Source organism: Dendrobates tinctorius, unplaced genomic scaffold (assembly GCF_039654945.1).
Source record: "Dendrobates tinctorius isolate UK_male_01 unplaced genomic scaffold, ASM3965494v1 ptg000213l, whole genome shotgun sequence".
NCBI lineage: Eukaryota > Metazoa > Chordata > Amphibia > Anura > Dendrobatidae > Dendrobates > Dendrobates tinctorius.
Window position 1 is genome coordinate 2,551,634 of NW_027361880.1, and position 27,198 is coordinate 2,578,831.

A 27,198-nucleotide genomic window follows, 5' to 3' on the forward strand; every position below is an offset into this window, starting at 1 on the left:
GGAAGGATACAAAAAGTTGTCTCAGAGATTTAACCTGTCAGTTTCCACTGTGAGGAACATAATAAGGAAATGGAAGAACACAGGTACAGTTCTTGTTAAGCCCAGAAGTGGCAGGCCAAGAAAAATATCAGAAAGGCAGAGAAGAAGAATGGTGAGAACAGTCAAGGACAATCCACAGACCACCTCCAAAGACCGGCAGCATCATCTTGCTGCAGATGGTGTCACTGTGCATCGGTCAACAATACAGCGCATGCATAACGCCTTTTTGTATGACCAAACAACTCAATCTTTGTTTCATCAGTCCACAGGACCTTCTTCCAAAATGTAACTGGCTTGTCCAAATGTGCTTTTGCATACCTCAGGCGACTCTGTTTGTGGCGTGCTTGCAGAAACGGCTTCTTTCGCATCACTCTCCCATACAGCTTCTCCTTGTGCAAAGTGCGCTGTATTGTTGACCGATGCACAGTGACACCATCTGCAGCAAGATGATGCTGCAGGTCTTTGGAGGTGGTCTGTGGATTGTCCTTGACTGTTCTCACCATTCTTCTTCTCTGCCTTTCTGATATTTTTCTTGGCCTGACACTTCTGGGCTTAACAAGAACTGTACCTGTGTTCTTCCATTTCCTTACTATGTTCCTCACAGTGGAAACTGACAGGTTAAATCTCTGAGACAACTTTTTGTATCCTTCCCCTGAAAAGCTATGTTGAATAATCTTTGTTTTCAGATCATTTGAGAGTTGTTTTGAGGAGCCCATGATGCCACTCTTCATAGGAGAATCTAATAGGAGAACTACTTGCATGTGGCCACTTTAAATACCTTTTCTCATGATTTGATACACCTGGCTATGAAGTTCAAAGCTCAATGAGGATACAAAACCAATTTAGTGCTTCAGAAAGTCAGTAAAAAGTAGTTAGGAGTGTTCAAATCAAGAAAATGATAAGGGTGCCCATACTTTTGCACCGGTCAAATTTTGTTTAAATGCAGATTGCACATTTTCTGTTAGTACAATAAACCTCATTTGAATCCAGAAATATAACTGAGTCCATCAGTTATTAGATATATGAAACTGAAATAGCTGTTGCAAAAAACAAAATTGTTATAAAGAAAAAAGGTTAACATTAATAGGGGTGCCCAAACTTTTACATATGACTGTACATTGATCGTGTCTCCTGAAATCTCTGTGGATCCCTAACATAGTTTTATTTAACGGTTTTAAAGACCTAACATCTAATTGAATAGCTAATCAGCAACTTTTTTTTTCTATTTACATATGATATAGATTCTGATTAAGTACATTAACTCCTTAATGACCAATTTTTCGATTTTGTGCTTTAACCCCTTTACCCCCAAGGGTGGTTTGCATGTTAATGATCTGGCCAATTTTTACAATTCTGACCACTGTCCCTTTATGAGGCAATAACTCTGGAACGCTTCCATGGATCCCGGTGATTCTGACACTGTTTTCTCGTGACATATTGTACTTCATGACACTGGAAACATTTCTTTGATATGACTTACGTTTATTTGTGAAAAAATGGAAATTTGGCGAAAATGTTGAAAATTTCGCAATTTTCTAAATTTGAATTTTCATGTCCTTTAAAACAGGGAAGCGTGCCACACAAAATAGTTAATAAATAACATTTCTCACATGTATACTTGACATCAGCACAATTTTGGAACCAAAATTTTTTTGTTAGGAAATTTATAAAGGTTAAAATTTGACCAGCAATTTCTAATTTTTACACCATTTATCTTTTTTTTTTTTTTTTTTTTGGGACCACATCACATTTGAAGTCACTTTGAGGGGTCTATATGATAGAAAATACCCGAAAGTGACACCATTATAAAACCTGTACCCCTGAAGGTGCTCAAAACCACATTCAAGAAGTTTATTAACCCTTCAGGTGCTTCACAGGAATTTTTGGAATGATTAAAAAAAATGAACATTTAACTTTTTCCCACAAAAAATTAACTTCAGATCCAATTTATTTTATTTTCCCAAGGGTAACAGGAAAAATTGGACTCCAAAAGTTGTTGTACAATTTGTCCTGAGTACGCTAATGCCCCATATATGCAGGCGCACGGAAGAGCTCGGAAGGGAAGGAGTGCCAGTTGACTTTTCAATGCAAAATTGGCTGGAATTGAGATTGCATGCCATGTCTTGTTTGGAGAGCCCCTGATGTGCCTAAACAGTGGAAACCCCCCAATTCTAACTCCAACCCTAACCTCAACACACCCCTAACCATAACCCTAATCCCAACCCTAACCTGTTATGATTGAGTCACCGTAGGAGGCAAAAACAAAAATGCTATCTAAGTCCAGAAAACCAGAGAGGTTGGCAGCTATCGGATTGCAGACCCCTGATCCTATCACAACAACTAACAGTAGCCGTGGGGGGTTCCTACGATGCCCTAGACCCCTCGATCACAGCCGGAGAATTAAATAGGCCTAAAGAAAGAAAGGGGAAATCTAAAGCAATCTAAAGAGCAGACTCCAAAGCAATAGGCAGCCCCCAACATATAATGACGGTGAAGCAAGATGAAAACACTAACACAGACAGAAAGACTGAGCAAAGACGGGGCCCAAACTACCTAGATAGGAAAGGACAGGAAGGCTGCTGTCTGCAATCCGTGAAAAACCCTATGAAAATAAGAGCCAACAGACTGACAGTGAAAAAGGCCCTGAAGACGCTAGGCTTCAAAAAAGCTATGTCAGTACTCAGGAATATTCTGAAGACAGAGCAACCGGCAAAAGGAGATTCAGCTCATCCCAGCAGGGAATGGCAGAATCCAGAAAAGCAAGGAAAACAAACACAAAACATAAATGCAAACAGGCAAAGCAGAAACTTAGCTTTAGGGAAGCAGGAATCAGACTGGTGTCCTAGAAGTCCACAGAGAAATCACCCGCAGGGCAGAAGGGCGTCGGCAGCCTTATATCCAGTCAGTGACTCCACTCAGCCAGTCATCCTCATTAGACTCAGGTGCCTGATAATCAGGCTCATTACCTTCCTTTACCAGAATAGGGAGTTCACCAGACCTCAGTGACGAAGGGGAAAATGAACTCACAACACTAACCCCCCACAAGTGACAACATTTTGGAAAGTTGACACCCTAAGGCACTTATCTAGATGTGTGCTGAGCACTTTGAACCCCCAAGTGCTTCACAGAAGTTTATAATGTGGAGCTGTAAAAATAAAAAATCATATTTTTTCCACAAAAATGATATTCTTGCCCTCAATTTTTTATTTTCCCAAGGGTCACAGGAGAAATTGGTCCCTAAAAGTTGTTGTGCAGTTTGTCCTGAGTATGTTGATACCCCATATGTGGGGGTAAACCACTGTTTCGGTGCATGACAGAGCTCGGAAGGGAAGGAGCACCGTTTGACTTTATCAACGCAGAATTGGCTGGAATTGAGATCCAGACACATGACACATTTGGAGAGTCCCTGATGTGCCTAAACAGTGGAAACCCTCCAATTCAAACTCCAACCTTAACCTCAACACACCCCTAACCATAATCCTAATCCCAACCCTAACTTTAGCCCCAACCCTAACCCTAATGGGAAAATGGAAATTCCTTTTTTTTTTTTTTGATTATTTTTCCCTAACTAAGCGGGTGATAAAAGGAGGTATGACTTACTATTTACAGTGGGTTTTTATGTTTGGCAGCAGTGGATGTATGATGGCATGCTTAAATGAGGAGGGAAAGATAACAGAAGAGAGAGAGGGGTTAAATATTTTAGTTAGGTAAGTGGTGACAGCAGGGGAGAGGGACTAGAGGAGGTGTGACAGAAATGGGTCACTGGTGCAAGTGGTTGGGCGAGAAGATTCAAGGAGCCTGCTTACTTATTCTGTGACTGGTTCAAAATCAGAGATTGAGCTAGACTCAGTGAGGGAGGACTGTGCATGGTATGAAGTGATTGGGAGATAATTTCATGTCGGATATGGTCAATTCTTTCTTTGAAGTAATTGGCCAGATCGTCGGCTCGAAGCTCTGTGGTTGGGGCCTGCACTCTTGGGTTGAGCAGGGAATGAAAAGTGTCAGATGTTTAGGGTTATTGGACAGTGAGGTGATGAGGGTGTTGATATAGGTTTGTTTGGAGAGGTGAAGGGCAGTGTTTGTATGTTCTAAGCATAAACTTATATTGGATTTTCTCCACAGACGTTCGGCACACCTGGAGCACCGCTGCAGGAAGCGTGTTTGCAGCGTGTGCCAGGGTTGTCGCTGTCTGTGTTGTGGTGTTCAATGTATAGGAGGTGCAATATCATCCATGGCACATTGAAGTGTTTCATTGTAATGCTTCAGTGCAGAATCGGGACATGAGAGGGAGGAGATAGGGGCCAATGAAGACTGCAAGTTCTTCATAAGTTTCTGGGTGTTAATGGCCTGTATGTTTCTATAAATATGGACAGCGGGGGTGACCTGAGCAGCCTGGCAGTTCTTGATAGAGAATGAAAGAAGCTTGTGGTCAGAGAGTGGGAGAGGGGAGTTCGTGAAATCATCCACTGCACAAAGCCGGGAGAAGACCAAGTCGAGGGAGTTTCCGTTTTCATGCATTGGAGAATTAGTAAGTTGCGAAATGCCAAATGAGGAGGTTAGAGATAAAAGGTGGATAGCAGATGGGGAGAAGGGAAGAGCAATGGAGATGTTGAAATCACCCAGGATGAGGGTAGGGGTGTCACAAGAGAGAAAATGTGGAAGCCAAGTGGCAAAATGATCCAGAAAATGATGGGAGGGGCCGGGAGGACGATACACCACTGCCACTCGCATGGAGAAGGGGGTGTAGAGTCTGACAGCATGGACCTCAAAAGAAGAGAAGAAAAGTGAGGGTACTTGAGGGATAACCTGAAAAGTACATTTTGATGATAGAAGCAGACCAACAACTCCACCTGCTCTTTTGTCTGATCTTGGGGTATGAGAAAAGTGTAATCCTCCATATGAAAGAGCAGCAGCAGGGGTAGTGTCTGACTGCTGGATCCAGGTTTCAGTAAGAGCCAGGAGGTTAAGAGAATTTGAAAGGAAAAAGTCATGGATGAAGGAGAATTTATTACACACTGAGCGAGAATTCCAAAGGGCACAATTAAGAGAGACAGAAGGCATGCAAGGAATATTAATAAGATTAGAGGGGTTTCTGAGTGTAGCAGTTGGGGGGGTTGACTTTCTATAGCATGGGGGACCAGGATTGGGAGCAATGTCTCCTGCGACTAGGAAAAGGAGGTTAGAAAGAATGAGTAAATGGTTAAGTGATTTGTGGGAGCATCTCTTAAGTTGGATGGTGGGACTGACTGGATCTGTGCAATTTAACAATGTGAAAAGAGCATGAGTGCTATACATAGGAGAGGAAAGGAGTGAGAGGCCGATATGGATGGAGTGTAGAGCGTTAATGCCAGGGCGGTTGCTGTGTGAGAATGCAGTGGCCAGGATATAAATTATACAAACACATATGGTATATATTCGTTGTAATCCAAATATACAGGGAGTAGATGTACATAAATGTCTTACCTGTCTCCTGCCATGTTATAACTGCCTCATACTTTGATCAAATGATCACTCAAGTATCTGGGTGCTCAGATGTGCTGGTTACTGGCATTGGATGTCAATTTGATGCTTAGATGCGAATAAAATCGGTTCATCGCCAGAAAATGGGATGACAGACGGATCCCTGGGCAAGAATTCTTTGTGCGATTTCGTACCATTAAAATGGGACACACGGTTTTGCGTTGAAACGCGTTTGATTTTAATGTTCTGGACTATGACGTAATTGCTTTTATCTTACTGGAAGTGATGGAATAAAAGAAAAATGGATCTTATGGACTTACAGCGCTGGACTTATTTTTTCTAAGTTCTGAAAACTTGCTGCACAACAGGATCCGTGTGCTCCAGGAGGAGGTGAGCAGACACTAAACTTTTTTGAATATGAAAAGTTAATTTACACTGAGTAAAAAAAAAAAAAAAGCACAGTGGGCATTTTATTTCTATGAATCTCATCCACTCTGTTGGATCTGTAAGAGGCTGCGTTTCCGACACAGTAAAAATATGCAGCATGAAAGTCATCATGGGCACACAGCCTAAAATTGCCCTTCTTGACATGCGCTGTATATATACTGCTCTGCAGGAGCTGCATTCCCGCAAAGAGAAGTACTGTATATATATGGCACTGCTGAGCGCCTCCGATATGAGACCTGACACCCTACAGCAACAATCGCAGGCATTTAACCCATGTGATGCCACTGTCATCGCAGAGAGTGGGAGCTCCCTTTGTGCTCCCATCTGCACAACGTGATGCGACCACATTATGCCGATGGTCTACATGGTGAGCTCCAGTAGGAAAATAGCGCTTTGTCTCTCCCAAGTCTCGTATGGCTAAGCAGTATTGTATATCAACATATGGGCTATGTCCACATTGAACAGAAATTGTGGGTCAAATTTTGGTGCCATTTTTACCCATTTCCCAGTGTAAAAATGTAAAATTTGGAGCTAAAACAAAATTTTGGTGGTAAAAATGTAATTCTTTTTTCTTCACTGCCCAATTGTATACAATTCTGTGACATACTTGTGGCATCAATATGATCACCGCACCCATAGATTAATTCATTGAGAGATGTAGTTTGTAAAATATGGTCACTTTTGGTGGGTTCTCCTCGCTTGTTCCCTTCTGAGCATTGCACTGTGCCTCAAAAGTAGTTTTCGACCACAAATGGGCTATTGATGTACTCAGGAGAAATTGCACATCAAATTTTGAGGTTCAGTTCCCGTTAACCTTGTGAAAATAAAAAAATTGGAGCTACAAGAATTTTTTTTGTGGGAAAACATGTGATTTTTTTTTTTCAAAGCTCAACATTATAAACTTCTTTGAAGCACCAGTTTATAAAATGGTGTGACTTGGGGGGGGGGTTACTATTTAGGAACATCAGGGGCTCTCCAAATGTGACATGATACCCACAGAATATTCCATCAAAATCTGCAATCCAAAACATAACTACATCCTTTCTGAGCCCTGTTGTGCACCCAAACAGTAGTTTCCCCCCACATATGGGTTTTTTCATACTCAGGAGAGTGCACAACAAATTTTAGGGTCCCTTTTGCACCTGTTACCCTTGTGAAAATAAAAAATGGGGCTAAAAATCATTTTTGTGTGTAAAGTGATGTTTTTTATTTTCACAGCTCATCGTTATAAACTTCTATGAAGCACCTGGGGGTGCAAGTTACTCACCACACATTTAGAAAAGTTCCTTGAGGGGTCTAGTTTCTAAAATGGGGTCACTTGTTGGGAGTTTCCACTCTTAGCCCATCAGAGGCTCTCCAAACACAAGTCGCCTGCTAATGATTCCAGCAAATTTTGCATTAGAAAACTTAAATGGCACTCCTACCCTTCTGAGCCCCACCGTGCACCCAAACAGTAGTTTTTCTCCACATATTGGGTATTTTCATACTCCGGAGCAGTTGCACAACAAATTTTATGGCGCATTTTCTCCTGTTAACCTTTTGAAAATAAAAAAATTGGGACTAAAAAAAACGTTTTTGTGGGAAAAATGATTTTTTTTATTTTTATGGCTCAACATAATAACTTTCTGTGAAGTACTTGGGGATTCAAGGTGATCACCACACTTCTAGACAGGCTCCCAAATTTCTAGTTTCCAAAATTGTGTCATTTGTGAGCCATGTTCACTCTTTAGGCATATCATGGGCTCTCCAAATATAACATGGCGTCCGCTAATTATTCCAGCAAATTTTACACTCGGTCAAATGGCACTACTTTCTTTTCCGAGCCCTGCCATGTGTTGAAACAGGAGTTTTCCCCCACATATAGGATATCAGCGTACTCAGGAGAAATTGCATAAATTGTATGGTACAATTTCTCTTGTTGCCGTTGTGAAAATGCAAAATTTGGGGCTAAAAAGCATTTTGTGTGAAAAATTTGATTTTTTTTTTTTTTCATTTTCACAGATCAATGTTATAAACTTCTGTGAAGCACCTGAGGGTTTAAGGTGCTCACCACACATCTAGATAAGTTCCCTGAGGGGTCTAGGTTCCAAGATGAGATCACTTGTTGGGGGGGGTCCCACTGTTTAGGCATATCAGGGGCTCTCCAAAAGTGACATGGCATCTGCTTATTTTTCCAACAAATTTTTTACATTTAAAAAGTCAAATGGAGCTCCTTTCCTTCCAAGCAGTTTTCCCCCACATATATTGGGTATCCTTGTACTCAGGAGAAATTGCACAACAAATTTTGGGGTTCATTTTTTTTTTAAATGTTCATTTTTTTCCTTCCATATTCCATTTATTCGTGTGAAGCACCTGAAGGGTTAATAAACTTCTCTAATATGGTTTTGAACACCTTGAGATGTGCAATTTTTTAGAATAGTGTAACTTTTACATATTTTCTGTTGTATAGGCCCCTCAAGGTCACTTTAAATTTGATGTGGTCCCTAAAAAAATGGTCTTGTAAATTTTGTTGAATAAATGAGAGATCGCTGGTCAACTTTTAACTCTAACTTCCTAACAAAAAAATTTGTTTAAAAAATTGTGCTAATGCAAAGTAGAAATGTGGGAAACGTTATTTATGAATTACTTTGTGTGACGTAACTGATTTTTAGGGTATAAAAATTTAAATTTTGACAAATTTCCGATATTTTTGCCAATAAATGTAAGTCATATTGAACAAATTGTACCACTATCATGAAATACAAAATGTCACAAGAAAACATTTGCTAGGCGAAGAGAATGGGGCATCAGACTGCACTACTCGCCTGTGAGGATGATGTCCAAGTGGATTTAATAGAAAATAGACTTTATGTCTACATGTTTCATGGTGATAGACTGTCCTGAGGAAGTGGTGTGATCACCACGAAACGCATAGAAATAAAGTCTATTTACTATTACATCCACTTGGACTCCTCTGGTACATCATCCTGACAGGCGAGTAGAGCAGTCTGATGCCCCATTCTCTTCACCTAGCAAAGGATCATCACTTCGGGGCTTGCAGCAGATGCCAATGCTAATTGCAGTGGTTGTGTCTCACACAACCATAATAGGTGAGTGAATTTGATTATCCCTCACAAATATTCCCTTTATCTCGGATAAGACCCTATGTGCGCTCTATATTCCTTCTAGCTACCTTGTTAGTTACACCAGAAAACATTCTCAGAATTGGTGGGATCCTTTGAAGCATTGTAGAGTTATTACCACATAAATTGACACTGGTCAGAATTATGAAATTTGACCTGGTCAGAAAAGTGGCAGGCTTTGATGTGAAGGAGTTAAAAAAATAAATACAAAATACTGTTCTAATATTGTCTATTAGGGTATGCTCACATCTGCATATATAAAGTAGCCAGAAAAGTGTCACTCGAGTATCATGCGTTTTGTTTCTCACCTTGCATCTAAATGCCATGCAAGTTTTTAACATCATCTTTTACATATATTATTTATCAGTTTCATCCCATTGCTTCTAGTCTTTCCCTGTGCCAATGAGAATAAAACTGATCCCTCTACAATGCGACAGCCATTGAGATATTTGTAGACTGCTCATAACTCTCTGTATTCTCTTTTGCAAGCTAAACATTCCCAAATTCTCTAACCATTCCTCATAGGACATTGTTTGCAGACCGGTCACCATTCTGATCACTCTTCTTTGAACTTGCTGCAGTTTGTTCATGCCTTTTTTTTTTTTTTTTTTAAATGTGGTGCCCAGAATTGGACACGGTGTTCCAGATGAAGTCTGACCAATGAGGAGTAGAGGGGAATACTGGCTTCATGTGATCTAGACTCTATGCTTCTCTTGAAACATCCTAGAACTGTTCCATATACTGAAGAGAAAAAAGGGTGGCACTCAGTGTTTCTAAAATCCAATCTTTATTGTGACAAATTAAAACATCTTCAGCAGGGTGGGGTAGAACGGGAAGAAAAAGTCGGACGACGGACGTTTCGCGCTCCCTTGTGCTTCTGCTGGTCCTGTTGGTATTAGGAAGTGACGAGGCAGAGGGCCACCCTTTTTTCTCTTCAGTATATCGATTTATGCAATTGTTTATATGAGTTGACACCCGTGAATCCGTAAGGGCGGTGTATTTGACGAGGTAATCACATGTAGTGGATATTTGGGCTCAGGTGTTGCAGCGGTGCAGGATTTTCTCCTCTACAGTATTGATCCCATTTATCCAGCATGCTCATGCATGTTATCACCTGTTAGCCATTATTAACCTGTCAATTGAATACACATCCGTTTGACCATGAAAATGGAGTCAGAAACACCTTCTACTTCAAATGGATTATGTGCAGGTCGGGAGAACATGGAAAAATACTTTTCAGAGTGTGAACAACATGATCATACACACTCACTAAGCACCAAAACTTTGGAACACAAACTGACCAACCTTGCAGAGAGAGAAATAAAATTGTTTTGGACTAACAATTCCCTAAAATCTTATGTGGACTGTGGGAGAGTTCCCCGTGGATTAAGAGTATTCAAAGAGAACACACGTTTTAAGGATAATCCAGTTTTCTGTAGAATGGGGAAAAAAAATTGTTCTCAAGAATTATTGCAACTGGTTCTTAGATACAACATCCAGAATTATGATGTGTTGAATATGGAAATAGAGAAAACCAAAGATTTAAAAACAAGGTTTTCTGAGGGACAATGGTCACAGTTTAATAAAAGATTGGACAATAAATTAGTCCCCATTCAGATTGATGTGAAAAACAGAAAACGTGACAAATTTATTACAGACAAAGAAGACTTTGCTACAGAATAGATTTTTTTCCTGGAATAAGGATAATCAAACCCAGAAAAATAATTCTTTTAGACATAGGAATCCGAGACAAAAGAGAAATGTGAAGGATAATCTGACAACGGACTCTGACTCGAGTGTTCAGGATAACATTGCTATTTCCTCGAGCCCTGATGGAGCTACTCGTGCAACCCCATCTGACTCTTATTAAAATCCCCCTCTGGACGCAGGAAACGGAGAGGAGGGAAGAGGTCGAAATGGAGGAAAATATCGCAAAAGGAAACAAGTCTCCTGGAAATAGAGAATGCGAGAATCAGCAGAGTGATTCATCAGGTTCTGTGATTAATTTGACAGATAATAGTGTGAATGAAACACATTTGTCTGTTCTCTCAAAAGGTTTAAATTTTTGTTTGCCCGGATGACTTTGACTTTACTGACTTCATAGTAGATTTATTTAAAGCCATCAGGAAAATCCATCATCATAAATCTTTTGCCTTCATCCAAAGAGGCAGCAGATTTACAGTTAGAAGTGGATTGTCCATGTACAGTGCGTCCCTTAGGATTTATGGCAGGCACTAATTCCCTAGATGACATAAGAGATGATGCAACATTATTATTAAAATTAACTAATCCACATGTGAGTGAGAAAAACACAGTACAGCAGGAAAAATATTTTTCCCCCTTCACAGGAGGAGTAAAATCCTCTTATATGCTACCGGTATCCCAGGGGAATGTGATTGATCTATTCAAGGCCCAAGTAGTCAAAGATATGGCGGCTCAGTTATACCAAAGATTACCCTCTAATTTAACTTTGCAAGAGAAACAGGCTCTAATGGAAATAAAGGGTCGGTCTGACAGTTTTGCTGTCTAGGGACCGATACCTTACCGAAGCCTTTAAGCAGCTATTGGATGAGATTACTTGTCAGATTTTACAACAGGACCCAACGTTTAAAATTCAAAAATGAATTGCGCCCCTTCTTGAAATGGGGATCATCTCTTAAAAAAAGAAAAAAAAAAAGAAAAAAAAAAAAAAAGGGAGAAAAACTGTTCCCCCATAAACCACATTGGTACCATATCTCTAAAATTCACAAATCCTGCACTTTTTACCGCCAGGATGCCCCATTGTATCAGGGATAGGGTCCTTGACTGAACCCCTGTCCCGACACATTGACTGGCTCCTCCGCCCATTATTACAGGATGTTCCCTCGTATATAAAAGATACAAAGGATTGTTTGGATTCTTTGAGAGATTTTACATGGCAGGATGGTTTTCAACTAGTATCCATAGATAAGCAAAGATAAAGAGAGAGGGAACCCAAATTCAGAGTACTGGAGAAGGGTTATTTCAGTGTAAATCTAGTAAATTAATAATATAGTATCCCATAATACCGCCTTTAATTAGTACTACTGAAAAAAGAAGTTTAATAGAAATAATGGACAATCAGAAAAACCAACATGGAAGCATAAAAGAAAAAAGCCGACTGATAGTCCAAAAATCACATTAATATCAGTTTTTATTGGTTATAGCAGGTTAAAACCAATGTATAGACAAATTTTATAAAGTAGTAAAATTTCAATACATAACTGTATGCTTGCAAGGAAAAGGGGCGCGCTTATCCAGATTACATTTAATAAACAGATGTGGATGCTATCTCCGTGTATAAAAAATAAAAATATGATATAAAATGGGTCTCAAACCAATTAGTGATATTTATGGTGCACAGATTCAGGCAATAATTATATGTATAAAATACATGTGCAAAAACCATAAAGCAGGAGAAAAAACACACTCAATAAAGTAGTAAAGTGCAACAGTGCAAAACAAGAGACACCACAGGGTGTCAGTGTATCCACATCATGAGGAAAAAAACAAACAAAAAAAAAACACATGATAAAATAGTATAATGGTAAAGTGCAAAAATACACCACCAGGTGTTTGTGTATCCACATCATGTATTGAGCGACCAGGAGTAAGCATGTTTGAAAATAGGTAAACTCTTATATCTTAATAACCGTATCAGGTAGCTTACAAAATAATGTGGTACACTCCTGGTCTCCTGGATGGGCGCCCTCACCAATGTGCGTTTCGGCACGCTGCCGTCGATGGGGGTGGCGCTAATAGGAGAGAGGTAGGTATAAATATGGTGCACAACCAATCAGAGAGAAGGACGTCATACTATGTTAAGAGATGTTGCTTAGATAATGTGAGCCAGTGAGTCTATTGCGCATGCCCGGAAGAAGATTCTGTATGGTGCATAGTTCACAATATCTATGCATTGCGCATGAAAGGAAAACGTCATATGATGCATCATCAAGGAATGAGCGTCCTTGATGATGGGAGCGGTGGAGCTTGCAAAGCAGGGAGCGCTGAGTGACGCGCCTGAAACAGGAAGTGAAAGGAAGACCGAGTCAGACGCATCAGACATCAAGGCAACAAGCAAGTTGTTGCTAGGATACAGAGAGACGTGGCCATGAACGGGCACCACAGCCAACGCTGTCACATGCGCGTACCTGATGAAGACAGATCCTCCGTCGAAATGCGTTATGGTTTAACTCCATCTCTCATCTTAGTCTCTTTCCTGGGTTCCGAAGACCATTTTCTATATTCTCAATTCTTTACAAATAGGTTTCACTCATCATGTTGACTTCATTTCGTGCAGGACCAATTATGTGGTTTATGCTTTATTTTGCCCATGCAGGTTTTTTTATATTGGGAAAAATATTTGCCCTTTTATTCATTAGATTTCGGGAACATGTGAATTCAATATGTACAGGTAAAGGAGTTCCATGACTCATTAAACATATTACAGAACAACATGAAGGGGATTCAGGTGTCCTACGTTTTGCAGGTTTGGAAAGGGTTACTTTACCACCACAAGGGGGCGATTTAGGCTATGTGCACACGCTGCGGATTCATCCGCGGATTTGTATCTGCGGATCCGCAGGTAAAACGGGAGTTGGAAGTTTCGCCCCCAGCATTTCGCCCCCAGCAGTTCGCCCCCAGGTACACTTCGCCCCCGAATATTTCGCCCCCAGGTTGTTTCGCCCCCGCACATTTCGCCCCCGCACATTTCGCCCCCGCACATTTCGCCCCCAGCAGTTCGCCCCCGCACATTTCGCCCCCGGATGTTTCGCCCCCGGATGTTTCGCCCCCGGATGTTTCGCCCCCGGATGTTTCGCCCCCAGCAGTTCGCCCCCGGATGTTTCGCCCCCAGCAGTTCGCCCCCGGATGTTTCGCCCCCAGCAGTTTGCCCCCGGATGTTTCGCCCCCAGCAGTTCGCCCCCGGATGTTTCGCCCCCGGATGTTTCGCCCCCAGCAGTTCGCCCCCGGATGTTTCGCCCCCGGATGTTTCGCCCCCAGCAGTTCGCCCCCAGCAGTTCGCCCCCGGATGTTTTGCCCCCAGCAGTTCGCCCCCGGATGTTTTGCCCCCAGCAGTTCGCCCCCGGATGTTTTGCCCCCAGCAGTTCGCCCCCGGATGTTTCGCCCCCAGCAGTTCGCCCCCAGCAGTTCGCCCCCGGATGTTTCGCCCCCAGCAGTTCGCCTCCAGCAGTTCACCCCCGGATGTTTCGCCCCCAGCAGTTCGCCCCCAGCAGTTCGTACCCGGATGTTTCGCCCCCAGCAGTTCGCCCCGGATGTTTCGCCCCCAGCAGTTCGCCCCCGGATGTTTCACCCCCGGATGTTTCGCCCCCTGTCAGTTCGCCCCCAGCAGTTCATCCCTGGATGTTTTGCCTCTAGCAATTTGCTCCTGGATCTTTCGCATCCGGGAAAAACCTGCCTGAACTGAACATTGGCAGGTTTGCTTATCACTAATAATACACCATATGAGTCTAAGATATACAATTCTGATCAAATTAGTTTTTTTTATTCTCAAACTTTGTTTTCTAGATGAGTAATTTTACAAACAGACAGGAAAATAGTAGGATTTCATTGGTTACTAAGGAGGTCGTGCCCCCTTGGGAGCAGAACGGATCCTGGCTCCCTATGATACATTCAGGGCTGCTTGTTCACAGCCCTCTGCAAAGCTCCCCTTCACCCTCCGCTCATGTGCTCTGTCCTGGACAAGAGGAGGGCTCCCCCCTGCCTGTGTAAAGCCGTTACAGGACGGAACACATAGGGGGGGCTTTGCAGAGGGCTGTAAACCAGCAGCCCTTTATACATCATAGGGAATATATTGTTAGCTGCATGCTCCTGTGCAGCCACGCCCTCTAGAATCCATCCACAAGTACTGCTACTAAGGAGAAACAACCTCCTTAGCAACCACTGAAATCCTGCAGCACATGGAGCTTTAACTTGGATGAGACTTTTCACACAGAAGTGAAGCTGCTGGAAGGTCTCCTTTGGAAATGAATATCATGGGCACAGGTACAACATAACATGTTTTTTGCAGAGTTATGCTTTAACTGTATATATCAAAACTGTTTTAACAAGAAACATAAAAAGGTATAGAGGGGAAGGATTAGAGAAAAAGAGAAAATACAAATTGCAGGTTATAATGCTTGAATTATTTTACAGCTAAAAACACTGCTCTCAAAACATACAATATGTGACCATGAACTAAAAATCAAAGCTGTAGGCAATGCCTCTCAGATAATCCATCAAGCTTCTATTATCGAAATCTTGCACGATACGTTTAACCCTTGCTGAAATTGCAGCATACTTTTTGTTTCTTGCAGCGATGGGATTTCCTGCTATTATCTGAATAATTTCAAAACTATGGAGCTCTTGCTGATGTTTCAGACAGTTAATGAACCGGTATATATTTTGGAAAAGAGTACCACATGTTTCTCGAAAGCTACGGTGCATCCTTCGACATCATTATTTGTTCGCTGTTGATCATTCAATGTTCGTTCATACACATTCCAGAATTGAACTGGAAACAAAGGTGCTTGACGTCCTCTGCGATTCATTCGACCGATATAGCTGTCTTCAAAATAGTTGGCAATAGGTATTGCTTCTTGTGGAAAGTCAGGATCTTCCACCAATTCTTCAAATGATTGCACAACATTCTGTGGTAGTAGAAAGGCCAGGGCAGGTATCATGCGTATCCAACGGGCAAATTCATGGTCACCTTGGTATTGCATCTTGAGTCCTTCATTTTGAACTTTACGCCAAACCGACTGTGATAGGTGGAAAAAGCAACCAGTCTTCACAAGGTTGGGGAATTCACTTTCAAATGCCTGTATTGCAGCTAGTTCAAAATCCAACATCAGGTTGTCTGGCTGCAGTCCAGGCTGCAAGTTCTTCAGCTCTTGCAGCAACCTCTGGTATGTAGAACGGCTCTTGTCTGTCAGCAAGGTGTACACTACAGGAACAACAAGGCCGCTGTGGACTACATGGATTGTGTAAAGTTGCTTAAACAAGGCTGGTGTAGTGAAAAACATGCCATCAGCAAACCACTCTTTACTTTGTGCCAGTAGATGGAGATTGTCTCTTGTTCCAAATATCAACATACGGCTGTGTCCATTTCCTAATTTAAAATGAAAGTATTAGTAGAGGAAATAACAGAAAAAGTGTAACAAGCAGCAGACAGAGTTTTGGGATAAATTCACAAAAAAAATATCCTAATCAGAAGACTCTGTTCATATCTCACATTAAATACTCACATTTTGCTCCAGATTTTCTGATTTCATAATAAAAAACTGAAGCAAAATCTAGTGTGAAGGGGCCAACCAATAGTTTTTTACAACATATATTGTCCCAGTGGAAAATTATATATTTTTGTTTAAAATTAAAATTACTTCCAAACTTGAAATAGGTCACATTTTTAGGGTACCTTTAGACCCTTCAACTAGACGGCCGTTCAGCACGGCCGATCGACACTATGCTGAACGGGCCGTCTAGTTGACAGCCGCATCCAGACGCGGCGTGCGGCTGGACATCTGAATGAACGACTGGGCGGTCCGCCCGCCTGAATGGGGCATTCCATTCAGGCGGATGGGCACGCTAGTCGTCGGGTGGGCAGCGCGGACGTTCGTGACGTCCGCGCTGCCTATGCTGTCTCATTGAGAGGATTGTGCAGGATGCAAAAAACGCCAGTAAAATCACCAGTGTGCTTTTGGCCTAAGGCATAACTGAATGGTCCATTAGGCTGGGGTCATATGCAGCATTAATGTGTAAATCCCATCCACATGCTGATGAAAAAATTTTGTTTACAAAAAAAAACATGCAGTGCAGCATGTCAATGTATGCTGCCATTATACAAACAAAATTCCAGCCATTCAGACAAGGGGCTGAAATCCTGCACTAAAACCTGCACCTAAATCCATAGAGTTAAGTGAAGATTTTGATACAGAATTAGGGTACCACAATAGTGGCCACAATTGCAGGCACAAATAGATTCCTGTGGGATCTCCAATTGCTACCGCAATTACAGCTGCTGCGGAGACGCCGCTCCACAATCCCCTTCCGTCAGTGGGCACGAGGCCTCAGGCTTTATCCAGACAAGCTGGATTTACAGGCGTATTCCGTGCTGTGTTTCCTGCCTGAAACCCGCCCTTTCATGTCTATGGTGCGGGTTACGGGCGGATTCCGGCCGGGGCCGGAAAACGCCCCACCGGAAAATAGCTTCAAAGCTATTTTCCGGCGGATCCCGGAAGGAATGGGAATGGGCAAGAGGGAAACCTCCCGAAAAATGCCTGCAAACCACGCCAAATACGCTCGGTTTAGGCCATAGCAGGGCATGGCCACGCCCATAGCAGAGCTTGGCCACGTCCCCTATTTGCAGAAGCGTTTTGCCAAAGCGCTTGCAAAGTGCTTAAAAAGTGCTTGGAAGCAGCAGGCAAAACGCATCTGCAAATCATGGCGTATCTCACCTGAGCTCCGGAGTTCAGCCCGACCTGTCCACGGATCTGCAGGACTGAACTACGAGAGCTGAGGAATCAGCCGGCGATGGCAGTTCAGTCCGTGCATGCCGCAGACAGGCGAGGCTGAACTCCGGGGCAGCATCCAGGCCAGGTATGGCCAGTACAATGCTGCATATTTGGAATTGGTGTTGGCCGGTCCGATCACTGAAGATCATAATTTATTACGATTTTCAGGCTGATCGTTATATTAAATTACAATCCGATTTGTAGCCAGATCATGATGATGATCTGAATTAGAAATCGGAATCCTCCGTAATCTGAAAACACTGTCCGGGCATACACTCCCGAACAGTGTGCACATATATATATATATATATATATATATATACACACACACACACACACTATACAGGTGTACAGCGTGTGTGCATATTTAGCTTTAGTAAATGGCTCCAGGCTGCGCTGTTAAAAAATAAACAAACCCAGTTACTCACCTCTTTCTCCAGTGTCCAGTACTGGCTCCGGCTCCTAGCCCAGCAGTGCAGGGAATCCCGAAATCCAGGCGGCGCATCGCCGCCTCTGTGCCTGCCGTACTATAACTACAGTGGAGAGTGATCCCAGGACCGCTCACTAGACGGTCCTGGGAAAGCACCACATCACGTCACAGAACAGCCCGGCACATGTGCAGAGGTGGTGATGCACAACCCAGAATGCATAGCATTGGGATTTTGGAATTCCCTGCACCGCCGGAGACAGCGCTGGACACCGGAGAGAGAGTTGAATAACTGGGTTTGTTTATTTTTTAACAGCGCAGCTTGGGGCCATTATATATATGCAAGAAAGCTGGAAGAAGAGTGGCTCAACTGAGATTGTTGCTGAGGACTCAGTGTGCTGCTAGAGCAGGGGTTGGCTTCTGCCCGTACTTAACATGCATCCATGAAGAAAGACCTCCGCGCTCCTGAAGTCCTATACAAATCCTTTAATGCATTTCAAAGTTCCAAAAGTGCCAGACCACCATCACCCACCCACATATATGCATATATATACACACACACACACTGTTCGGGCGTACAGTGTGCATATATATATATATATATATACACATCTAGCTCTGGAGATTGGATCTGAATTAATTCCAATCTTTCGGTATGATCAGCCCGATCTGATCCTATCTTTCCAGTGATCGGCCAACACTAGTTGGAATCAGTAGGCCTCACTACATTATATTACCCTCAAAGTTTCCCATGAAGGCAAAAATCACATAGTATTTTATATCAGCACCTTATAGTGTAGCATTTTTCACATTTGTGCAAAATAAACTTTGCAATAATTATACATAATGGAATTGTTTTAATACAATGTTAAATGGTTAAGTAGCTTACCAGAGTCATGCAGAAGGAACTGCTGCTGGACACCATCAATACTGATCTCCTGGAACTCGAGGGGGATAACAAGTTGATCAAGGGTTTGAGGTAACCTTGGGATATTGCCAAGTTGCCTTGCTAATCGTATTGTCCTCTTCAGTGATGCTTTCCTTGGGAGAAGTGCTGCAACATTAGAATGGGCTCCTGAAACAACGTCTGTGAGAATCTGTTGTGGTGTCTCCTGTGTTGTCCTTGCCCTGGTCACAGCCTCATTAACAAGTCGGATTGCTTCAGGTCTTGCAGCTTGTGCTGCGTGATTGTGAAGATTGACTACTTTCACAACTTCGCCAGATTCTTCATTGGTCCAAACACGTCCCTTGCAAGTCGACCGTTTTTCACATACCCAGATGGAATGAACATCGTCAGCGGTTCGTTTGGAAAATAAGTAAATGTGATTCTCATGGACCAACTTGCTCCATCCACGTTTGGACAGAACTGAATTCATAGTTGTAGAAAGTGAATTGCTGTGGAAGCTGACTGATTTTTTTGTGGCAGTACACTTCTCTCTTTGTGGAGATTTCAGACACTGCTATATTCTGATATACAGATGGAATAAAAGCTAGTCTAATGTAACTTGCAGGACATGTGACCATGCTACTTGTTACATCTGCAACAAAACTTGCAACAAAGCAGGTCAGTGCTGGGTCAGGTAAAAGTTCAAAATTGTTTAGATTTTAGGCCTCTTGCACACTGTAATTTTAGAGTGGTTTCACACTTGTGTTTGTGGCCGCCAGAGGTCGATCCGCTCTGGATCTGACATCCAGCTGACCCCAGGGCAATGCTGGCTGAATGCTGGCATTCCGCTTGCATTGCCCATAGAAGTGAACGGCTGGGTTCCGCGATCTGCAGACGCCCGTTCGCTTTCATAATGCCGCATTCCGCTTTCAGTGTCAGAACAAAAAGAAGAGCATTTTCTTCTTTTCGTTCCGCTGCAGGTTAGCGGAATGCGGCATTACAGAAGCGAACGGGCGGCCTGTAGTGCATATGTAGCGGAAGTGTGAAAGCACCCTTATGCTGCCACTGTTTTAGAACTCCAAAGCACGTGCTTTACTGGCATTTTTCAGAGCGCTTTTGTGAGCGCTCTCGGTAATGACCCATAAGATACAGGCTAATGATGAACGCTAAGTGCTCAAAAATAGCTCCTGTAATAAAATAAAAAGAGCTGGCCGAAACAACACCTCGCTTTTCTAGCCATTGACTTATCTACTATATAATTGTCTAAGGGTCACTTTCGTCTTTCTGTCTGTAACGTTTTATTCGTATATTCATTGGTCGCGGCGTCTGTCTGTCATGTAAATCCAAGTCGCTGATTGGTCTTGGCAAAACGCCCACGACCAATCAGCGACGGTCACAGTCTGCCATAAAAATGGCCGCTGCTTCACTGCCCTGCACTCACCGCTGACCGCTCACACAGGGTTAATGCCAGCGTTAACGGATCGCGGTGTACCGCACTCCGTTAACGCTGCTATTAACCCTGTGTGACCAACTTTTCGCTATTGATGGTGCCTATGCAGCATCAATAGTGAAAAGATGTAATGCTAAAAATAATAATGATAAAAAAAAAAGTTATTCTCACCCCCTCCAACGTCGCGCTGTCCTCCGCGCCTCTCTCCAATGTACACCGTCCAGGACCTGCGATGATGTCACGGTCATGTGACCGCAACATCATCGCAGGTCCTACGCTCAGACCCGAAGCCACCGCCAGGACTGCAGAGAGGCGCGAGGACTTCAGGGCCCGTGGCTGAGGTGGGTATATCTTTATTATTTTTTTTTAAACACGAATATAGTGCCCACATTCCTAGACTACGTGGACAGTGCAATATACTACGTGACCAGTGCAATATACTACGTTGGCTGGCCAATATACTATGTGCGCTGTGTAATTTACTATGTGCGCTGTGCAATTTACTATGTGGACTGTGCAATTTACTACGTGCGCTGTCCAAAATACTACGTCGGCTGTCCTATATACTACGTGGCCTGTACAATGTACTACGTGGACTGTCCAATATACTACATAACCTGTGCAACATACCACGTGGCTGTGCCTTCTAGAATACCCGATACATTAGAATCGGGCCACCATGTAGTATATTCAAAATTGGCAATCTTCTTAGCGATTTTCCAGTGCTTAGCACTTGGGAAAGTGGCTACTGTGAAAGCGGTCTTAGGGCTAAAACACAAGGCCAAAATTCCCTGCCTAATTTGGGGCCGAAACATCTGGGGGCAAAAAGCAGGGGGCGAAACATCCGGGGGCGAACTGCTGGGGACAAAACATCCGGGGGCGAACTGCTGGGGGCAAAACATCTGGGGGCGAACTGCTGGGGGCGAAACATCCAGGGGCGAACTGCTGGGGGCGAAACATCTGGGGGCGAACTGCTGGGGGTGAAACATCCGGGGGCGAACTGCTGGGGGCGAAACATCCAGGGGCGAACTGCTGGGGGTGAAACATCCGGGAGCGAACTGCTGGGGGTGAAACATCCGGGGGCGAACTGCTGGGGGTGAAACATCCAGGGGCAAACTGCTGGGGGTGAAACATCCGGGAGCGAACTGCTGGGGGTGAAACATCCGGGGGCGAACTGCTGGGGGTGAAACATCCGGGGGCAAACTGCTGGGGGCGAAACATCCGGGTACGAACTGCTGGGGGCGAACTGCTGGGGGCGAAACATCCGGGGGCGAACTGCTGGGGGTGAAACATCCAGGGGCGAACTGCTGGGGGTGAAACATCCGGGAGCGACCTGCTGGGGGTGAAACATCCGGGGGCGAACTGCTGGGGGTGAAACATCCAGGGGCGAACTGCTGGGGGCGAAACATCTGGGGGCGAACTGCTGGGGGTGAAACATCCGGGGGCGAACTGCTGGGGGCGAAACATCCAGGGGCGAACTGCTGGGGGTGAAACATCCGGGAGCGAACTGCTGGGGGTGAAACATCCGGGGGCAAACTGCTGGGGGCGAAACATCCGGGTACGAACTGCTGGGGGCGAACTGCTGGGGGCGAAACATCCGGGGGCGAACTGCTGGGGGTGAAACATCCGGGTACGAACTGCTGGGGGCGAACTGCTGGGGGCGAAACATCCGGGAGTGAACTGCTGGAGGCGAACTGCTGGGGGCGAAACATCCGGGGGCGAACTGCTGGGGGCGAAACATCCGGGGGCGAACTGCTGGGGGCGAAACATCCGGGGGCGAACTGCTGGGGGTGAATCATCCGGGGGCGAAACATCCGGGGGCGAACTGCTGGGGGCGAACTGCTGGGGGCGAAACATCCGGGGGTGAACTGCTGGAGGCGAACTGCTGGGGGTGAATCATCCGGGGGCGAAACATCCGGGGGCGAACTGCTGGGGGCGAACTGCTGGGGGCGAAACATCTGGGGGTGAACTGCTGGAGGCGAACTGCTGGGGGCGAAACATCCGGGGGCGAACTGCTGGGGGCGAAACATCCGGGGGCGAACTGCTGGGGGTGAAACATCCGGGGGCGAACTGCTGGGGGCGAAACATCCGGGGGGCGAACTGCTGGGGGCGAAACATCCGGGGGCGAACTGCTGGGGGTGAATCATCCGGGGGCGAAACATCCGGGTACGAACTGCTGGGGGCGAACTGCTGGGGGCGAAACATCCGGGGGTGAACTGCTGGAGGCGAACTGCTGGGGGCGAAACATCTGGGGGCGAAACATCCGGGGGCGAACTGCTGGGGGCGAAACATCCGGGGGCGAACTGCTGGGGCGAAACATCCGGGGGTGAACTGCTGGAGGCGAACTGCTGGGGGCGAAACATCCGGGGGCGAACTGCTGGGGGCGAAACATCCGGGTGCGAAACATCCAGGGGCGAAACATCCGGGTGCGAAACATCCGGGGGCGAAACATCCGGGGGCGAACTGCTGGGGGTGAATCATCCGGGGGCGAACTGCTGGGGGGCGAAACATCCGGGGGCGAACTGCTGGGGGCGAAACATCCGGGGGCGAACTGCTGGGGGTGAATCATCCGGGGGCGAACTGCTGGGGGCGAATCATCCGGGGGCGAACTGCTGGGGGCGAAACATCCGGGGGCGAACTGCTGGGGGTGAAACATCCGGGGGCGAACTGCTGGGGGCGAAACATCCGGGGGCGAACTGCTGGGGGCGAAACATCCGGGGGCGAACTGCTGGGGGTGAATCATCCGGGGGCGAAACATCCGGGTACGAACTGCTGGGGGCGAACTGCTGGGGGCGAAACATCCGGGGGTGAACTGCTGGAGGCGAACTGCTGGGGGCGAAACATCTGGGGGCGAAACATCCGGGGGCGAACTGCTGGGGGCGAAACATCCGGGGGCGAACTGCTGGGGCGAAACATCCGGGGGTGAACTGCTGGAGGCGAACTGCTGGGGGCGAAACATCCGGGGGCGAACTGCTGGGGGCGAAACATCCGGGTGCGAAACATCCAGGGGCGAAACATCCGGGTGCGAAACATCCGGGGGCGAAACATCCGGGGGCGAACTGCTGGGGGTGAATCATCCGGGGGCGAACTGCTGGGGGGCGAAACATCCGGGGGCGAACTGCTGGGGGCGAAACATCCGGGGGCGAACTGCTGGGGGTGAATCATCCGGGGGCGAACTGCTGGGGGCGAATCATCCGGGGGCGAACTGCTGGGGGCGAAACATCTGGGGGCGAACTGCTGGGGGCGAAACATCCGGGGGCGAACTGCTGGGGGCGAAACATCCGGGGGCGAAACATCCGGGTACGAACTGCTGGGGGCGAAACATCCGGGGGCGAACTGCTGGGGGTGAATCATCCGGGGGCGAAACATCCGGGTACGAACTGCTGGGGGCGAACTGCTGGGGGCGAAACATCCGGGGGCGAACTGCTGGAGGCGAAACATCCGGGGGCGAAACATCCAGGGGCGAACTGCTGGGGGCGAAACATCCGGGGGCGAACTGCTGGGGGCGAAACATCCGAGGGCGAACTGCTGGGGGTGAATCATCCGGGGGCGAAACATCCGGGTACGAACTGCTGGGGGCGAACTGCTGGGGGCGAAACATCCGGGGGCGAACTGCTGGGGGCGAAACATCCGGGGGCGAACTGCTGGGGGCGAAACATCCGGGGGCGAACTGCTGGGGGTGAATCATCCGGGGGCGAAACATCCGGGTACGAACTGCTGGGGGCGAACTGCTGGGGGCGAAACATCCGGGGGCGAACTGCTGGAGGCGAACTGCCGGGGGCGAAACATCCGGGGGCGAAACATCCGGGGGCGAACTGCTGGGGGCGAAACATCCGGGGGCGAAACATCCGGGGGCGAACTGCTGGGGGCGAAATGTGCGGGGGCGAAACAACCTGGGGGCGAAATGCTGGGGGCGAAATATTTGGGGGCGAAGTGTACCTGGGGGCGAACTGCTGGGGGCGAAATTCTGGGGGCGAACTGCTGGGGGCGAAACTTCCTAAAACCGGTAAAACAGCAGGTAAAATGACCTGCGGTTTTACCTGCAGATTGGCCTGCGGTTTGCCACCTGGACAATGTAATATGTGGCAAACTGCAGTGGAATCCGCAGAAAGAATTGACATGTCAGTTCTTTCTGTGGATTCAAAACCGCAGCTTTTTCGCAGTTGAGAATCCACAGCATGTGCACAGCCGAATGTAAATCACATAGACTTACATTGTGCCGTACACTGTCGCAGAACTGCTGCGGATCCGCAGAGGCCAAATCCGCAGCAGAATCCGCAGCGTGTGCACATAGCCTTACACAAATTACTAGAAGAGAAGCCAGGTGGATAATGAGTACGGGCTGCATTAGAAGCTACATGCTTCAATAACAAATTAGATATGTCTGTTTTTTGTGAAAAACATTTTTTGAAAAGATTTCTGTAAATTTCTTTGAAAAACTTATAAGCTCTGGTTCCTTGATGTTTTGTGTATGGATCATGCTATTTTAAATATGAAATTGCATATAATCATTGTATTAGGTATTTTATAGGTATTTTTGGAATTGTAAGGGAGTGAGGTGGAGGAGAGAGAATAAAAAATGGGGGAGGGCCTTAATTGCCATAGGGTATTTGTTCTGCCTCGTCACTTCCCATTACCAACAGGACTCGTAAAAGCACAAGGGAGCGCGAACCGGCCATCATCCAAACTTTCCTTCCCGTTCTTCCCCCCTGCTGAAGTTGTTTTAATTTGTCACAATAAAAAGTGGATTTTAGAAACGGTGAGTGCCACCCTTTTTTTCTCTTCAGTATATGGATTTATGCAATTGTTTATATGGGTTGGCACCCGTGAATCCGTAATGGCCGTGTATTTGACGAGCTAATCACACGTAGTTGATATTGGGGCTCAGGTGTTGCAATGGTGCAGGATTTTCTCCTCTACAGTAACATCCTAGAACTGTTTGCATTTTTTTGCTGCTGCATCACACTGTTGACTCATGTTCAGTCTGTGATCTATTAGTATACCCAAGTCTTTTTCATATGTGCTGTTACATAGCCCTATTCCTCCCATTCTGTATAGGCTTTATTCATTTTTCTTGCCCAAATGTAGGACTTTGCATTTCTCCTTGTGTTAAAAAAAACGTTCTGTTAATTGCTGCCCACAGTTTGTTTGTTTAGATCTTTTTGAATCCTCTCTCGCTCTTATCTAGTATTAGCGTTCTCTCCTGGCTTTGTGTTGTCGGCAAATCAATTCCAGGTGAGGAAAATCTCGCAGATGAGGAACTGCCTAATTGGCTAACTATGTAGAGAGGGCAATGCAAGGTTTTCTCTCATTGCACTCACCAAGTTTAAACGCCGATGTGAGCGAACCCTTACAAAGTAATACAAACATCAGTATTACACTTCTTCATCTCCTTACAAGTTCAGGTGTGGCTGTTTTTCACTTATCCATCCTTTTAAAAGTTTCTAAAGAAGAATTTTAATCACATCCTGAAGGAACACGCTCATAAAGTTAAAGCCGAAATAGGGAGTGGGAAGAGTAATTCCTTGGAACTGGATTGTAAAATGAATGCCTTATGACTTTAGTTAATCTTTAACTAGTAACTTATGCACACACTTCATTTATATTGACCTGATCTTGTGGCATTCATTCAGTCGTGTGGTAAATCTCTGATGTGTTCTTGTATATTAAGAACATTTAGCCTAAGAAATATCAAAAAAAAAATTTAATAATTTGTTCTACTTTTTTGTTTTTCTGCCTTAGTTCTTCTGTGATCATCAATATTTTTTACTATTAAGTCAAAACTGCTTCCAATCAGCACTGCAATGGACAACAATGAGGTAGGTGGCAGCATTATTTGTTTAAACTATGGCATTGAGACTTCACTAACAATTTTGTATGTGGATTAGAGAGATTCTTTAAACTGTAATAAAAAAATGTGTTGTGCGTTTCTGTAACATAGAGCAGCTAGCTTATTGGTAGAGATGAGCGAACCGTAGGATGCTTAGGTTCGACGAACGTACAGTAAAAAGTTTGATTCAAGACCGAGCTTGACCTCAAACTTTACCCCGGACTATGCGCTCTCTTGCTGGCTCGTTATGTCTCATTAGAGCCGGCAAGGGAGCACACTGTCATTGTGAATTAAAAAGAATACCATACAGTGACAAGGGAGCTCATGCTGAGCACACACTGACACTGACAATCAGTGCATGCTCAGTAGAGCAGGGACTAGTCTAGATCCTGAAAGTGATGTCACTGAGGACCCTTCATATCTGTGTGCAGTGATTGCAGCCTCTGCCTCTTGATGACATCCCATCTGATAATCACCAGTGCATTAGTGGATACTCAAATGTAAAGTCATCCAAATGGAGGTAGGTAAAAAAAATAAATAAAGCAAGTAGAGAGTGAATGGAAGGGACTTTAATTAATTAAAGTATATTAGAAAAGAGATTAGATTATTACAATAAATAGGCATTTAGGATTAAAATCAATGTTGGTTTCGGACCACACCTTTAACATCTTAGCTTCTCTACAAAGTATATGGTAAATTAATGATATTAGACAAAGATGCGCGCGCGCACTTTAAGACACATATAGATGGATAAAGATAACAGAACTATTGTATACTGTTCACTGTTTTTCTATTAGGCTTGATTCACACATACAGTTTTTTTTTTAAAAAACAGTACCAGGAGTAGATGCAGAACAATATTTTGTCTTTTTTTTGCATATAGTTTCAACTTTGCCTTAAAAAAAATGTTTTACCACAGTCATTGATTGAAAACCTGACAAGTTCAACTACAGTGTTGATTTATATGATGTAGTACACTTTTGACACTGGAAAATGTATGTAATTATGG

General features: G+C 44.9%; 1 protein-coding gene across 3 annotated transcripts in view; it reads left to right on the forward strand.

Moving 5' to 3' along the window:
• The window catches only part of PLA2G4C (phospholipase A2 group IVC), a 153,137-nt gene that overhangs the window by 42,936 nt on the left and 83,003 nt on the right, over positions 1–27,198 (forward strand). For all 3 annotated transcript variants that reach the window (XM_073554748.1, XM_073554747.1, XM_073554749.1), the window contains exon 2: positions 26,102–26,178. In XM_073554748.1, coding sequence (XP_073410849.1) covers positions 26,164–26,178 — 15 coding nt within the window. In that variant the 5' untranslated portion in view covers positions 26,102–26,163. The remainder of the gene's footprint in view (positions 1–26,101; positions 26,179–27,198) is intronic.